This window comes from Panthera tigris, chromosome D1 (genome assembly GCF_018350195.1).
Source record: "Panthera tigris isolate Pti1 chromosome D1, P.tigris_Pti1_mat1.1, whole genome shotgun sequence".
Taxonomy (NCBI): domain Eukaryota; kingdom Metazoa; phylum Chordata; class Mammalia; order Carnivora; family Felidae; genus Panthera; species Panthera tigris.
The window spans coordinates 64209488-64226470 of record NC_056669.1 but is presented as its reverse complement, the minus strand read 5'-3'; the positions used below and the strand labels follow the sequence as shown (position 1 = coordinate 64226470).

Sequence of the window (16983 nt, the reverse complement as noted above, 5' to 3'; positions counted from 1 at the left end):
AGAACATAGAAAAATGTTCATTATAGGGAGTAAAACGACTGTAAAATTCCTACCTTCCACAGAAAGATCACCTCCAGTCCTTTAAAATCACAAGGTATTAAGCTACAAGAACGTACAGTCTTGCAACTCAGGTGCTTTTCTACAGTTCTTGCTGTGAGTTCATGTGTCTCCTAATTCAGGGATAAGTTTTAAGGCTATTTTTCCCTTTGAATGCCTGTGATGAGTCCCCTCTGACACTAGAGTCTCCTATAACATAAAAGGTTGAGTTTTCTCCATTCCTTAAGAATGGAACTCAGTACCATGAAGATTTTAATGAGAATTCTTGGGCCACTGGAGACCATTATCTTGAGACCACTGTTTTCGACACCAGGAGTCTTGTGCTCTATGTATCTAGTACCCAGTGTGATGTCCTCAAAAATATTTTTAAATCTCGAGGAAATCCAACATGCTGAAAATATATCTTGGGATATAGATATTCCCTCAGGGATGTTTTACTCCCTGTCAAATATCATTTATTTTGTATTTCTGAAAATTTGCCAAGTCCCTCAGATCTCCTCTGCCCTATACACAGGGCAATGGAAGGACAGGTCTGGAGAAGCTATTGCCTGGGGAAATGTTCAGAGGAAGGGGAGTAGGAAGAAAATGAACACACAGCAGGAGCACTGTGATTTCTCTCTCATGAGGCAACTCTGCTGGGGAAAAACTTGCTAAAAAAGAAATTCCCAAGCACTAACTGCTCTTCATGATATTCACAACAGCTGCTAATTGCCTCTCTCATCAGCTTGGACTTCCAAGTCTTCTTCCACCATCGGTGCCATTGTCCACCTAATGTGCAATCAAGTCTTTTCTCCAATATCTGCTATCATAACCCTCAATAATTGTGGCAAGCCAGTCACTACCCTGTCTCTTGATTACATTCTGTGCTTTCCTCATTCTGAAGTCTATTCTGTCTGGAAATTCCTTTTCCTGAGTTTACCTATCCAAACTGCTGCCCATTCTTAAAGGTTCAGAACAAATACCTATCCAAGAAGCCCTTTATTTGTATAAAGTTAAAAAAACAAGAGAAAAACTAAGGTCATTAAGAAGGAATTCTATTAGGAGAAATATTTTTATTTTCAAATTTTTGTTTAAATTCTAGTTACTTAGCATATAGTGCAATATTGGTTTCAGGAGTAGAATTCAATGATTCATCTATTACATACAACACCCAGGGCTCATTATAACAAGTGCCCTCCTTATTACCCATCACCCAGTTAGCCCATCCACCTCCCTCAATCAACTCTCACTTTGTTCTCTATCTTTAAGAGTCCCTTTATAGTTTGTCTCCTCCTCTCTTTTTTCCCCCTCCCAATATGTTTATTATCTGTTTTGTTTCTTAGATTTCACTTATGATGAAATCATATGGTATTTGTCTTTCTCTGAATGACTTATTTCTCTTAGCATAATACATTCTAGCTCCATTCACGTCATTGACGATGGCAAGATTTCATTCTTTTTGATGGCTAATATTCCTGTGTGTGTGTGTGTGTGTGTGTGTGTGTACACATACATACCACCTATTCTTTATCCACTCATCAGTTGATGGACATTTGGACTTTCTCCATAGTGTGGCTATTATTGATTGTGCTGCTATAAGCATCAGGGTGCATATACACTTTTGAATCTGTATTTTTGCACCCTTTGGGTATATATCTAGCAGTGCAATTGCTGGATCACAGGGTAGTTCTGTTTTTAACTTTTTGAGGAACCTCCATACTGTTCTCCAGAGTGGCTGCCCCAGTTTGCATTTCCACTAATAGTGCAAGAGGGTTCCCCTTTCTCTGCATCCTCAATCTTGTGTTGTTAATTTTAGCCATTCTAACAGGTATGAGGTAGTATCTCATGGTTTTGATTTGTATTTCCCTGATGAGGAGTGATTTTGAACATCTTTTCATGTGTCTCTTGGCCATCTGGATATCTTCTTTGGAAAAGTGCCTATTCATGTCTTTGAGAGGCACTTTTTAAAAAATTTGTTTTATTAAAATTTTTTAATGTTTATTTATTTCTGAGAAAGAGAGACAGACAGAGCACAAGCAGGGGAGGGGCAGAGAGAGAGAAAGGGAGACACAGAATCTGAAGCAGACTCCAGGCTCTGAGCTGTTAGCACAGAGTCCAACACGGGGTTGGAACTCATGAACCGTGAGATCATGATCTGAGCTGAAGTTGTATGCTCAAATGACTGAACTATGCAGGTGCCCTAAGAGGCACTTACTCTGGATGTCCTCCACTGCATTCCAGAACCTCAGTCCTAACAGATGTGATGCAACAGTCTAGTGAGCTGTAGATAATGGTATGATGGAACTTTTAACCCAGACAGACATTTTTTGTGCTTTTCCTAGATGTCTCTTGCCAAGCCAGTGAACAGCTTCTTTGAGAGCTGGCTGCTAATGTTCACAGCCACACTCTTTTGAAAATTGCTCCCTGCTGAAAGGAGACTGGAAATATCTGGGGGTGCATGTTCTCACTCCCAGGGTGGCCCATAGCCAACAACTGAATGAAACAGTGATTTAGGAACAACGATGACAAACACACCCTAATGCTGCAGGGTAGGACAACTCTGAGGTGCCATTCCTTGCTCCAGTGCTCCCTGTGGGATCAGAATGAAGCTACACTTCAGCAGAGCCCACAGCTTTATCTGGCTTCTCCTGCTTCTCTCTCATCCTTAATAGTTTTCCCTAGAGATCACTCCTCACTAAACCACTTGCATAAGAAGTGGTCTCTAAGGCTTTGCTTTTGGAGAACTTGTCATAAGAGAGTCTCGATGCATATGCAGGAATGAGGGCTGTATATACTTTACTATGCACACATAAAATAAAAAAAATATAAACATCAGGTTCTGATTGCTGCCTCAGGTTCCTCCTCCCTGAGAGACTAGTTCTAACACCCACCACTGACAGTCATGTCGGTGGAATTTCTGTCTGTGAGTCTTTTCGCACTTGCTCCTTGCTGTGGGGATTTCTATTTGCTGCAAACTGGCTCTGATTAGTGGAGTCTGGACTAACTCAAGTCAACCATTTTTTCTGTGATTTTGTTCCTTTAGTTTAGTTCTCCTGTTCTGATATCAGTATCCCTGCAGTTATCCCCTCATTGACAGCTGGCTCCATCATTGTGGTCACAGTGTGTCAGAGCTGCCTCCTACATCTGTATCCTCATCACCATCCTGAAGATGTGCTCCACCAAGGGACACCACAAGGCCTTCTCCACCTGTATGTCCTACCTCACAGCGGTCACTCTGTGCTATGGGACCATCACATCCATTTATGTGATGCCCAAGTCCAGCTACTCAATGGACCAGAAAAGGTGGTGTCTGTGTTCTGCATGGTGATGATCCCCATATTGAACCCCTTCATCCACAGACTCAGGAACAGTGAGATGAAAGGGGCTTTGAAGAATGCGCTTGGCAGAAAAATATTTTCTCAATGCAATCTGTTATTTTATGGTATTTGATATAATAATATACCATAATAATAATAAAAGGAGGGGTGCGTGGTGGCTCAGTTGGTTGAGCATCCAACTTTGGCTCATGTCATGATCTCACGGCTCTTGAGTTCAAGCCCTGCATCAGGCACTATGGTGACAGCTCAAAGCCTGGAGCCTGCTTCAGATTCTGTGTCTTCTTCTCTCTCTCTGCCTCTCCCCACTTGTGCTCTATCTCACTCTCTCAAAAATAAACCAACAGTAAAAAAATAATAAAAGGAAATAGTGCCTATGTTCTAAATATATTGGTCCATATGTCATAAGCCAGTATGGAGTTTTCTAGTAAATGAAGGGGGTGGATTTTTTTATATCAAATTGTAAATCAGAGGCCCATGGTGAGTTACTTTAATGAAATGAGATTCATAATTAGAAACACACATTGATTCATGTGAAAAATACCTTATCGAAGTTGAAATTCTTTTAAAATATAATTCACATATTTTCTTTAAAAGTTGTTCTCTGCCATAAGGTAGGGTTCTTGTACCTCCAAACCTTTAAGACATTTTCTATAACATTTTATCTTGCAATGAGTGTGATAATTCTAAGTATGACCGAGTACCTCTGAGAGGAAATGACAAAGTGGAACCAGATAGAAAATTGATGGAACTGTTTTCTTACAGGAAGGTTATCTGCAGAAGATGGGCTTTGTGAACCCATGACATTCTGGCCTGTGTACCTGATCTCTGGCCCCGTAACCATATGGTGGTACCAAGAGAAGAAGAGGAAGGGGTGTCCCTGACTGACCTGTGAATTATATCAGGCCAAAACAGGTGACTTCTCTGTGAGAATGAGCAGGGTTCCTGGCCTCCTTAGGGACAAGGAGTGAACAAACTCTTGGAGTGACTCATTCATGGCAACCCTATCCTGCTCAGGAAACTGGAGAGAACTGGATTTTGACTGCCCCCTGCATAGACTTAACCACTTTCATAGGCTGAAAACAACCACACTTATTTACTTTTCCTGTCCCCTCTTTAGCATTTCAGACACACAATCTCTTTTTGCTGACAAACTCAAAGGGCACTAATCATTTCATTCATTCATCTATTCTTTCATACATTCAAAAATTATATTGAATGATCTTTTTGAATGTATGAAAGAAATATAATCATACTGAATGATCTTATATTCCAGGGATTGTCCTAGGCTAGGGAATATATATGGCAAGCATGCAGAGATACCTGCCTACCTGGAATGTATCTTCTAGCATGGGAAAGGCAATAACATAAAGAAGTTGGTGATACAGATTACTAGAAGGTAATACAGATTATTATAAAGCAGAGTAAGGAAGACTAATGTGTTAGGAGATGAGAAGGGTCAATGCAGGTCTCACTGGGAAGATAACATCTAAGCACAGATGCAGGAGGTAAGGGCATTTCTTGTCTTGTCAGGCCATATGGTTACCTGTGTGCATATGTGCAAGTTTAGTCTTCCACTCATATGCATATAGTTTACCTTTGAGGCAATGGCTAGCTTGACCAATCCAGTGGTGAGCACAACCAAAACAAATGATACAATGTTAAACATATCTTTAACACCACATTAGAGGATAACAAGGAATTGCCTCACCAGTGACTGTGAGAACCCAGAGAAGTAGACCTAACACTCAAAAATACTTTTGGGGGTGCCTGGCTGGCTTAGTCAGTGGAACATTTGACTCTTGATCTCAGGGTTATAAGTTTGAGCCCCATGATGGGTGTAGAGATTACTTAAAAAATCTTTATTAGGGTGCCTGGGTGGCTCAGTCAGTTAAGTGTCTGACTTCAGCTCAGGTCATGATCTCACAGCTTGTAAGTTGGAACCGCATGTCCGGCTCTGTGCTGACAGCTCAGAGCCTGGAGCCTGCTTCAGATTCTGTGTCTTCCTCTCTCTGCCCCTCCCCCACTTACACTTTCTCTCTCTCTCTCTCTGTCTCAAAAATAAACAAACATTTAAAAAATCATTATTAAAAAATGCTTTTGCCATGAGAGAATTTGACAAGTCAGAAGGAAGTGCTGTTATCAACCCAGGCTGTGGATTTAGTGTTCTTTTGGGACGAGAGGAGGATAAGTCAACATCTAGGACAACGTCTAGGTGACAATTCTGAACGAAACACCTCACTTGTATCCTCAGGATAAAGGGAAAACTGAAGTAAACAAGTCTTGTGCAGATCTGCAGCCCTGGAGATGTAGAGTCTCAAGCCTTGACTTGGATAGAAGATGGCCAAGGACAGGTAGTGCCTCAAGGTGAACTGAATAAGCAAAGAACTCAAGCCTCAATTATTCCTATCAATGATTATTCAAATACGATAACAAGCACACAATGAAAGATAAAGACTAGCAAGAAAGGAAACAAGGTACCAAACGTCAGAGGCAGTGCAAACAACAAACAGCAGAAACAGAACCACTCAGATTTAAGATATGGGAATTAATAGACACAGACTGTAATAATACTTTCTTTACAAAAAAAAAAGATAAAGAAGACGATAGCAATGTCAACATCCTGGATGTAGTATTGTACTATAGTTTCACAAGACGTTCCCATTAGGAGACATTGGGTTGAGAGTACACAAGGGCTGGGAAACGGACAATGCCCTCATTAAAAATATTGAAGGCATACAAGAGCTACAAAAGCAAAAATGGCTTGAGTGCCCATGATCCTGGAAAGCAGAAAAAGCCCATTCTGGGAGCTCACCATCCTGTATCACTTTTCACCTTGAGGAATTGGCTAAATGTAAAGTAGTGTCTGAGAGGCTAAAAAACATACAACCAAGATTACTTGCTGATAAACCAAACAGAGATTTTTGAAGCTGTAAGAGGCTGGGGAAGTTATAGTTCAAGGTCAAGCAAGGAGGGAGGGTCCCAGTAAAAATCCTATGTTTTCAACTGAAACACTCAGAGCATTTGACTTCGGCTCAGGTCATGACCTCACAGTTTGTGAGTTTGAGCCCCATGTCCAGCTCTGCACTGACAGATCAGAGCCTGGAGCCTGCTTCAGATTCTGTGTCTTCCTCTCTCTCTGCCCCACCCCCCTCACACTCTATGTGTCTCTCTGTCTCAAAAATAGATACACAAACATTAAAAAAAGAGTTCTTAAAAAAATAAAGAAAAATTAATAATAATGAACAGTGATTTTATAAGTACCACCTTTCAAAGTTCTCTGCACAAAACCCAGAACTCTTACCTCATACACAGACAGAACACAGAATTTTTCATGACTGTTCCTTGTTAGTATACAGAGACACAACTGATTTTTGTATGTTGATATTATACTCTGCAACTTTCTTAATTTGTTTATCAGTTCCAACAGTTCTTTGGTGGGTCTCTCGGATTTTCTATATGTAAGATCATGTTATCTAAAAACAGTGACAGTTTTACTTCTTCCATTCTGATTGGATGCCTTTTAATTCTTTACGTTGCCTAATTGCTCTGGCCAAGACTTCCAGTACCATGTTAAATGAGGGATACTAAGAGCTGATATCCTTTTCTTATTCCTATTCCTGGAGGAAAGCTTCCAATCTTTCACCATCGGGTATGATTTTAGCTGTGGTCTTGTCATTTACGGCCTCTATTATGTCAGGGTCCGTTCCTTTAATTCCTAATTTGTAGAAAGTTTTTATTATGAAACTATGTTGAATTTTGTGGATTCTTTTTCTGCATCTGTGGAGATGATCATGAGATTTTAATTTTTTTTATTAATGTGGTGTGTCACATTTATGACCTGCATATGATGAACCATTCCTATACGCCAGGGATAAATCTCAGTTTATTATGGTATCTGGTCATTTTAACATGCTGTTGAATTAGGTTTGATATTATTTTATTGAGAGTTTTTGCTTCTGTGTTCCTTAGGGAACTGGCTTCTAATTTTCTTTTCTATAGTGTCCTCATCTGGATTTGGTATCAGAGTAATGCGGGCCTTGTAAAATGAGTTTGGGAATGTTCTCTTCATTCTTTTGGGAGAGTTTGAGGAGAATTGGTGTTAACTCTTCTTTAAATGTTTGTTAGAATTCATCAATGAAACCATGTGGTCCTCAGTTTTTCTTTGAAGCGATAATCAAAAACCTTCCAACAATCTCTACTCATTATTGGTGTTCAGATTTTCTATGTCTTCATGTCCAGTTTTGTTATGTTCTTTCTAGGAATTCATGCATTTCTTCTAAGTCCTCCAATTTGTTGGTGTTTAGTTGTTCATAGTAGTCCCTTATGATCCTCTGTATTCCTGTGGTATCAGCTGTGCTCTGTCCTTTTTCATTTCTAATTTTGAGTCTTTTCTCTTTTTTTATTACTCAAAGATTTGCCAATTTTATTTTTACTTTCAAAGAAGCATATCTTAGTTTTGTTGCTCTCTTCTGTTTTTTTTTTTTGTCTCTTATTTATTTCTGTTCTTATCACTGTTATTTCCTTCCTTCTGCTAACTTTGGGCTTAGCTTGTTCTTCTTCTTTTTAGTTCCTTGAAGTGTAAAGTTAGATTTTTCTATTTTCTTAATCATTTTTTGTGGAGATATAATTGACATATTACATTATATTAGTTTCAGGTATACAACATAATGATTAGATATATGCATGAATTGTGAGATATCATCACAAAAAGCATAGTTAACATCCAGCACCACACATAAACAAATTTTTTCTCTTGTAATGAGAACTTTTAAGATTTACTCTAAGCAAATTTCAAGGACACAATACATTAACGATAGTCACCATGTTGTACATGAACTAATAGTTTGTACTCTATGACCGATATTATCCCATTTCTAACACCGCTTAACCTCTGGTAACCACTCTTCTACAATTTGTTTCCCTCAGTTCAATTTTTCTAGATTCCACATAGATACCATGCAATATTTTTCTTTCTATCTCTTGCTTATCTCACTAAACTGTATGTCCTCCAAGTTCATACACAGTATTGCAAATAGTAGGATTTCCTTTTTTGAAGGCTAATATTCCATTATGTATATATGTAAGTTTCTTTATCCGTTCATTTATCAATGGATGCTTAGGGTGTTTCTTCCACAGTTTAGCTATTGCAAATAATGCGGCAATGAACATGGAGGTGCAGATACCTCTCTGAGATATTAACTTCTTTTCCTTCATATATATACCCAAAAGTGAGATTTCTGGTTCATATAGTAGTCCTATTTTAAATTTCTGAGGAACCTCTATACTATTTTCAATAATGGCTATATGAATTTATATTCCCACCAACTGTGTACAAGGGTTTTCTCCACATCCTCACCAACACTCGTTATTCCTTGTCTTTTTGATAATTTTCATTCTAATAGGAGTAAGATGATATCTCATTGTGGCTTTGATTCACATGTCCCTGTTGATTAACGATGTTGAGCATTTTTTCATAAACCTATTGGCTATTTGTACATCTTAGAGAAATATCTATTCCGTTCCTTTAACCCCTTTTTAATCAGTTTGTGCTATTAATTTATGAGGTTCCTCATATATTTGGATATTAATCCCTTATCAAATACATGGTTGGCAAATATTTTATCCCACTCCATAAGCTGTCTTTTTGTCTGATAATGTAATACACTACACCAAAGTAATGGATAAAAATCATATCTCAATGGATGCAGAAATAGCATTTGACAAAATTCAACATCATTTCATAATATAAAACTTCCAAAAAATTATGTGTAGAAGCAACAATCAACATAAGAAAGACCATGTATGATAAGCCCACAGCTAACTTCATACTTAATAGTGAAAAGCTGAAAGCTTTTCCTGTAAGATCAGAAACAAGTTGGAGATGCCTAAACTTGCTACTTTTATTCAACACAATTCTGGAAATCCTTGTCAGAGAAATTAGGCAAGGTAAAAAAAAAAATAGAAGGAACATGAAATGAAAGATATAAAATAGTCTGTTTTTAGATGACATGATCTTATATAGAGAAAATCCTAAAGACTCTACAGAAAACTGTTAGAACTAATAAATGAATTCAGTAAAGTTGTAGGACACAAAATCAACATACAAAAATCAGCTGCATTTGTATACAAAAAAAGGAAAACTAAAATCTTATAAAATAGAGGGCATATGATTTGATCCCATTTGTATGGAATTCCAGAACCTACAAGACAAGCCATGGTGAAAAAAATAATCAGAACAATGGGTGACTCTCTTAGGGGGAAGCTAGGACTCGCTGGGGAGGGGTATAAGGGATACTGTTCCCAGGCTGATACTAATATTCTTTTTTTAATGTTTATTCGTTTTTGAGAGAGAGCGAGTGAGCATGAGTGGGGGGGAGGGGCAGAGAGAGAGGGGGACAGAGGATCCAAAGCAGTATCTGAACTGATAGCAGCAAGCCCAATGAGGGGCTCAAAGCCATGAACCGTGAGATCACGACCTAAGCCGAAGTCAGATGCTCAACCTACTGAGCCACCCAGGTTCCCACTAATATTCTATATAATGAGAGGTGTTTGAGTTACACAGATGATGCATTTACCAATTCATAGTGATCATACATTTAAGATTAGCATATTTTACTTTATGTAAATTTTCATAAGGTTGCATAGAATAAAACATGTAAGAGGTATTGAACTGTAGTTATTGATATGTGTACAAAGGTATTAAGGAGGAAGTGTACTGATGTCTGCAATTTCCTTTGTACCGTAAGATGGATTAATACATGGATAAAGTACAAAGAGACATGTGATAAAGCCAATATAGTAAAATCTTAATGTGTGGCATAATGTATTTTCCAAAAATGGTAACAGCAATAATTCCAGTCCCACATGTTCTTCCAGAACTTTGTCACTGTCCCATCAAGGGCCATAATCTCTTTTTACCTTCTAGAACCTGGGTATTACTTGCAGGCTGTCTGAATGAAAAGAATTCAGTACAAGTGAGGTGGAATATAAAAGTTGATATGGCATCCATTTGGCTCTCATGGAATGCTCACCCACTGAACCCAGCCACCATGCACATGCAGAAAGGTTCAATCCCAATGTAAGGTCTCACACAACAGCTAACCATCAACAACCTGATTAGAGTGTGCAAGATATTTGAGATCTCTGTTAATCCCTATTGAACCTCTCTGCATGAATTTAGTTAGACCCACTAAGATTTGGGTTTGTTTAATAAAATAGTGGATACTAAGAACAGTTTAGGTCCTGGATACACAGATGCCAACAAGATAATTATTGTAGCATGGCTTTGTGTTTCAAAAATTTCAGGGATCCTGGGTGGCTCAGTCAGTTAAGTGTCTGACTTCAGCTCAGGTCATTGATCTCGCCTGAGTTCAAGCCTCCAAGTTGGGCTCTGTGCTGGCAGCTCAGAGCCTGAAGCCCACTTTGGATTCTCTGTCTCTCTCTGTCTCTGTCTCTGTCTCTGTCTCTCTCTTTGCCCCTCCCCCTTGTGTTCTCTCTCACACAAATAATAATTTAGAATAGATAGATAGATAAGAATTTCATTACATACTGGGAAAAAATTTTGAGTGGCCCTGCAGTCAATGGAGGTTTCAATTACAGTGGATTTTCCTCTTCAGCAAGAGTTATTTCACAAGGAAGCAGTCACAACAACGTTCTGTGTTCATTATTTTTTCTCCACCTTTCTTCTGGCCAATTCCCCAGGCAACAGCCTGTATGACAGGCTCCTCTCCCTTGGCCTGCTCATAGGACAGAAAGACTTCCAGGACTTGGCACATTTTCAAAACTAAAAAAAATAATGGTATTGAATATGAAGTAAAATACTTGAGGGACTCCTTCATATTCCAAAATGTATTTGAACAAGTTGAATTTCAAATGCTTGATTTGTTTTTTCATATAAATAAGAGCAAACTTCCCTGAATAATCACTAAGTTATATCAAAATAAAAACAAGGTTTTGTGGACATCACAATGAGTTCTAGGTCCACAGAGAACAATCCTCCTGGTATCTAATAGAAAGGAAGAAACTCGGAGTAGTGTCAAGGGGTCATGGTCTCAGGTGACCACGAACCTCTCACTGGAATGTGCATGGAACTCAGCTCCGACCATAAGTAATAGAGAAGATGCTGCCCTAAGGTTATAAGAGACTTTGTAATTTCAGACAGAGTGAGCTCATCACAGTCATTCAAAGGACAAAATGGCTTAAACACTAATCTTTAAAGGGCACTAGAGAATTATAGAAAACTGTACATGAGCACAAGTTCCTCAAACAGCTTACTGTTTTCTTCTTTTTAAGAGTTTGGAAGTGACTCGTCTTTGACATAAGGTGGGAATTTTATATTTCTATTTATCACAAACATTGTGCTCTATCCACTAATAATGAAGTAGCTGTGGGGGTTAATCAGCAGTTAAAAGTAATGCATATACTAAGGGTACAACTGGATGGAGGGAAATGCTGTAGTTTTCCTATTCCTGGCACAATTAGCACACAGACAAAGCTATGAGAGGTTAGAAAGCTGCAGAGAACAGGACTGCAAACTCCATCCCAAAGCCAAGTGCGCAGCCAAGAGGGAATGACTCCACACAGCCAATAAGCAGAAGGGCAAGTACAGCATCACAGGGGACTTGTGAGCAGGCAAGTGTTGCTGAGCCCCTGTTGGAAAAGTTGTCTCTACACCATGCGATGTTTTAGCAAATGGGAATGGAACTAGCAGGTACTTGTCACTTATTATCTGATAAGATAAGGATATGTGCATAGCATTGTAACCCTGCTAGGAGGTATATTTAGGGCCATGGAGAAAAGTAGCTACTTGTACATATGTAATAGAACAGGGTTTGGATGTGAACACAGGTCCCTCTAATTCTGCTCAATACCCCACCTGCCCCCACCGCCGCCTTACAAAACAGACTGCAATATAATTCCAGGTCTAATCTCAAGGCTAATTTGGTGATTTCATTGTATCAAAAGAATTAAGCAGGAAAGAGTAAAGAAAAACATTTATAAAATCCTGCAATTTCCATATTTTACCCATTATTTCATCATAAATTTCACTGTGAACCATTGGCAATTTGATTCTTTGTGGGACTCCCCCACCCCACATACCTTTTTCCCTTTGACTACTTGGTGGACCATTTGATTTCATATTTAGCAGTTGTGATGTTTAAAAACAAGTATTTCTTTGGTGGATCTAATATATAGCTTCATTAAAAGACCCAAGGAAATAAGTTTTCTCATATATATATATATATATATATATATATGCATATATATGTATATATATATACACATATATATACATATATATGCATATATATGTGTATATATATATATATATATATGAACTCAGAAAGCTATTTACAACTAGAGAAAACATAAGCCTTGTGAAACTATGTAAATCTTGTTAATTTCCTATAAGAATTCAGACCTATAAATCAATAAAGCACTCTTTTATTTTCCCATTAAAAATATCAGGGATGCCTGGGTGGCTCAGTGGGTTAAGCATCCTACTCTTGATCTCAGCTCGGGTCTTGATCTCAGGGTTGTGAGTTCAAACCCTGTGTTGGGCTCTGCGCTGGGCATGGATCCTACTTAAAATTCTAAAAATATCCCTATCTTCTCTGAAAATTGTTGAAAACCTAACTCAAAGCTGACTTTTCTTCTGATTGGGTTGGAAGAAACTTAAATGCACTTTTCCAAACACTCGGTTGTAAATATTCACCTTTGAATGTTGCCCTATGATCACAAATTAAGCGTAGCTGTCAGGAAAATTCTCCAGTTCAGGCTGGTGAGGAATGATGAGTGACATAGTGATCCCAGCACTCCCCAGACTGGCCAAGGTTTTGATGTACCTCTTGGGAGGTAGATTGGCTTATGGTGTCCACTGTGCAGGGTTTCGAATGGTAGTGGGACAAAAGAATCTGCCAGGTGGCTTACATCAAGATGCAGCCTCAAATTATGTAGGCCTCACTGCTAACTCAGAGAAATTAGACATACTAAATCCACCTGCAAGGGTGGGAGCACGGATAAACCAGGAAACGGGTTTTTCAGAAAAATAAATCACTTAGGTCCCTTTCAGTCTACAGAAGTGTTATAGCCCAAGGAGGGTGAGTTGATCACAAAACATCTCCTTCAAACTCTGCCCTTGGAGAGTGACTGGAAGTAATGAGAACGATGTCATACTGACGTATTCTCAATCACTAGCTCCCTTGAGTATTAGGAGGAAAGCAGGATTTATCATCACTACAAAGGAAAAAAGAAAGTAGCAGAGTCATAGAGTTTCAAATAATCCCAATTTCTCCTTATGTTTTTCTTTTCTCCTCTTTGAAAAACATGCCAGAAACCTGGGATGGATGTGAGTGAGGATATATAACTCTCAAGAATGCTTCCCTGGTGACCTAGATATGTCCCTATTATAGGAGAAGCTGTGGCAATTGTGTGCTATTTGGTCAAATAAATATTTGTGGAATTCATGAATTGGCTTTGGATAGCCAGTTAAACAAACCTATACCTTAGAGTCCATGTTTGTAACATCAGGACCGACATCCCTACCACAGAGTCACAGGAAGAAATTTAGTGAGAAAATTCTATCAAACGCAAAGCATATTGACCAGCATATTTCAGATGTGAGTAAATACTGGTTACCTGACTTGCCTCCTTGTATACTTTTGGCCCAGTAACTGAGTACACAAGGATTATACAAACTTTACAGCTAAAGGTATATTTTCTTTTTTTTCTCTTCAAGCTTTGTGGATTCTACAAAACATGTGTCTCTACCATTCTTTCTCCAAACTTCAACTGCACACCAATGTCTTCTCAAGGTTTTCCTTTCCTTTCCAGACAATAGTGCCTGAAACCAAACCCACATTGTGTGGGAAGTACCTGTGTTACTTTCATCATGTCATCTAACACACAGAGTGGATAGTTTAAGAAGCAATGGAAATGACCTGAAGAACTTGAGTTCCTCTAAGAGCTGGGCTGCAAAGAAGCTCTTGCCACCAGTGAACCCATTAGAAAATGTCCTGGAAATTTTCCTGAAAGTTCAAGAATTCAACAGGGTATCATGGACACAAATGAGCCATCCAGGATGGCATAGCCTCTCCATAACCATTTTGTCTCTAAGATATGCCTGAATGGGAGACAGGGATTGAACACCTCCAGCCTCAACTTACTGTCATAAATAGGAAACCAACACAAATTTCAAAATGGTAAGTTCATTAATTACATCTATTCATTGGCATAATTGTTAGTCAAGCAGCCACTGCCTTCTGGGGAATAACTCTAGAGATTCTAGGAATGTTTGGAAAATCTTTTCCTTACTTCTTAAACTAGTAGTGATTCAGTCAACATTGTTAGGCACTTCTGTGTGCCAAGCTAGGACTAAACCACATAAGCATTTTACGCCTGTTACTTCTCATACTCCTGTAGGTGAGAAAGTAACATTTTTTCCTTCATATTTCCCTCTTTCATGCAGATTCTCACTGTACAGGACAGAAAGGGGTGATATGAGGGGGTTCCCAGAATATATTTTAGCCTACTCTGTGGCATTTAGGCAGATTCTTCTACTAGAATCTTTCTCCTCATCACTCTGAACTTGAATTCAGCCAGATGCATTTAGCTCCCATTGCTTAGGTTCTCTCATTAACATTTGTCTTGCTGTTGCCCAGGAGCCCTTGATTAAAGGTCAGGTGACCTCAGTGCTTTTTATTATCTTGAGTATTGACCTCAAGAATGTCTGCACCTGTGGGAGAAAGTTACTGAGCCTAATGAATGATGGACAATCATACTACAGTGAGCACATTCCTTCTGTGGGGGTTTTCCAGTTTCCCAGACTCGCAGGGTCTCCTCTTTGTGATGATTTTCTTCTCCCATGTGACCATCCTAGCTGCAAATGTGTGCATAATGGTGGCCATCAAGCTGAGTCACAACCTTCACATCCCCATGTATTTTTTCCTCTGTGGCCTGTCCTTTTCAGAAACTTGTACCACTATGGCAATCATCCCCCGCATGCTAGTGGACTTGCTGTCAGATAGCAAGGCCATCTCTCTTCCTGAGTGTGCCACACAGATGTTTTTCTTCTTTGGTTTGGGAGCCAATAACTGCTTCATCATGGCTGCCATGTCTTACGACCGTTACACTGCCATTCACAGCCCACTGCGCTATAAGGTCTTGATGACCCATAAGATCTGCTTTCAGTTCATCATGGCCTCTTGGATGGTTGGGTTCCTGGTTTCTCTGTGCATCGTCATCACTGTATTCAACTTGTCTTTCTGTGACTCCAACATCATCGAGCACTACTTCTGTGACATCTCACCTGTGGTCTGCCTTGCCTGTGATTACACCTTCCATCATGAAATGGCTATTTTTGTGCTCTCTGCCTTCGTGTTGGTGGGCAGCTTTGTTTTCATTATGATGTCCTATGTCTTCATTGTGTCCAGAGTTGTGAAGATGCCTTCTGCCAAGGGGAAGTATAAGGCCTTCTCCACTTGCTCCTCCCACCTCACTGTGGTGTGCATACACTATGGATTTGCTGGCTTTGTCTATTTGAGGCCCAAGGACAGGGACTCATTCCGTGAAGACATGCTGATGGCGGTCACATACACAGTGCTGACACCTCTGCTTAACCCCATCGTTTACAGTCTCAGAAACAAAGACATGCAGACAGCCCTAAGGAAGGTATTAGGCAAGACAAATAGGTTCATCCCTCAGATGGGGAATAGAAGAACACCGGACATTAAAAATGTACAGACTGTTGATAAATAAAAGTGGAAAAAGTAGAGTATTTCCAATAAAATCATTAGTTTGTGTGCAAAGCAATTAAAGTGTATTCTAATTGTCTGATATGCCCTGGTCTCACTCCTTTCCTATTACAAAACCACAGGTAGTTTTACAATATTTTAAGATGAAAAAATATTTAAAAATGTTATTACACATATGTGTACATATATGCATATAAATGCATATACATACAGGCACACACGCATGTAGTAAACATATCAAAATGCAGTTTGGAAAACCATTTTCATAACCTTTGTTGCCTTTGGAAGAAGAAAAACATACTAAAATGGAAAAGGAGAAAAAAATGAAAGAGCAATGGAGAAGGAAAGAAAAAACACGAATTCACTTAGTCAAAAGAGGAAAAACTATAAGCACACAAACTTAGACTTGAAATGAGTGAAAGGCTACAAATATAGAGAAATTTCCAGGAATTTTAAGAAATACCTTGCTCAATTCTATTCAAAGAAATAAGGAAACTAGATGGGAATGGAAGAATTTCTGGAAAAATAAACTGATGAAAATTACTGCAAAAGACATTTTTAACATACCAAATTTCAGGAATAATATAGAAAAGTCTGTCAAAGAGCTATTTTTCCTATTGCCCAGCAAAGGAGTAGGCCGGATGGTTTCATAATTAACTTTCTCAAGACCTCAAAAAGCAAATAATTCAAACACTATTTGAGTTAGAGCATAAAGATAAATAGCTTCTAATTTATAAAAATCAGAGAGGTGGAATGTGCTATATATAACTGAAGAATCTAATTGAGGCCATTGTGGTAAGGTTCTCATGTGGACTGTGGAAGATGTTAGATGATGTCAGGAAGTCTAAGCATTTTGA

The 16983-nt window shown here is 38.9% G+C and overlaps 1 protein-coding gene across 1 annotated transcript; it reads left to right on the top strand.

Annotated features, from left to right (window-relative positions):
- The first annotated feature begins 15137 nt into the window (after nucleotides 1–15137).
- On the top strand, nucleotides 15138–16130 carry LOC102959581 (olfactory receptor 10T2-like). The gene has a single exon (XM_007083286.2). It carries the CDS (start codon nucleotides 15138–15140, stop codon nucleotides 16128–16130), a length of 993 nt encoding a protein of 330 aa, XP_007083348.2.
- The last annotated feature ends 853 nt before the right edge of the window (nucleotides 16131–16983 follow it).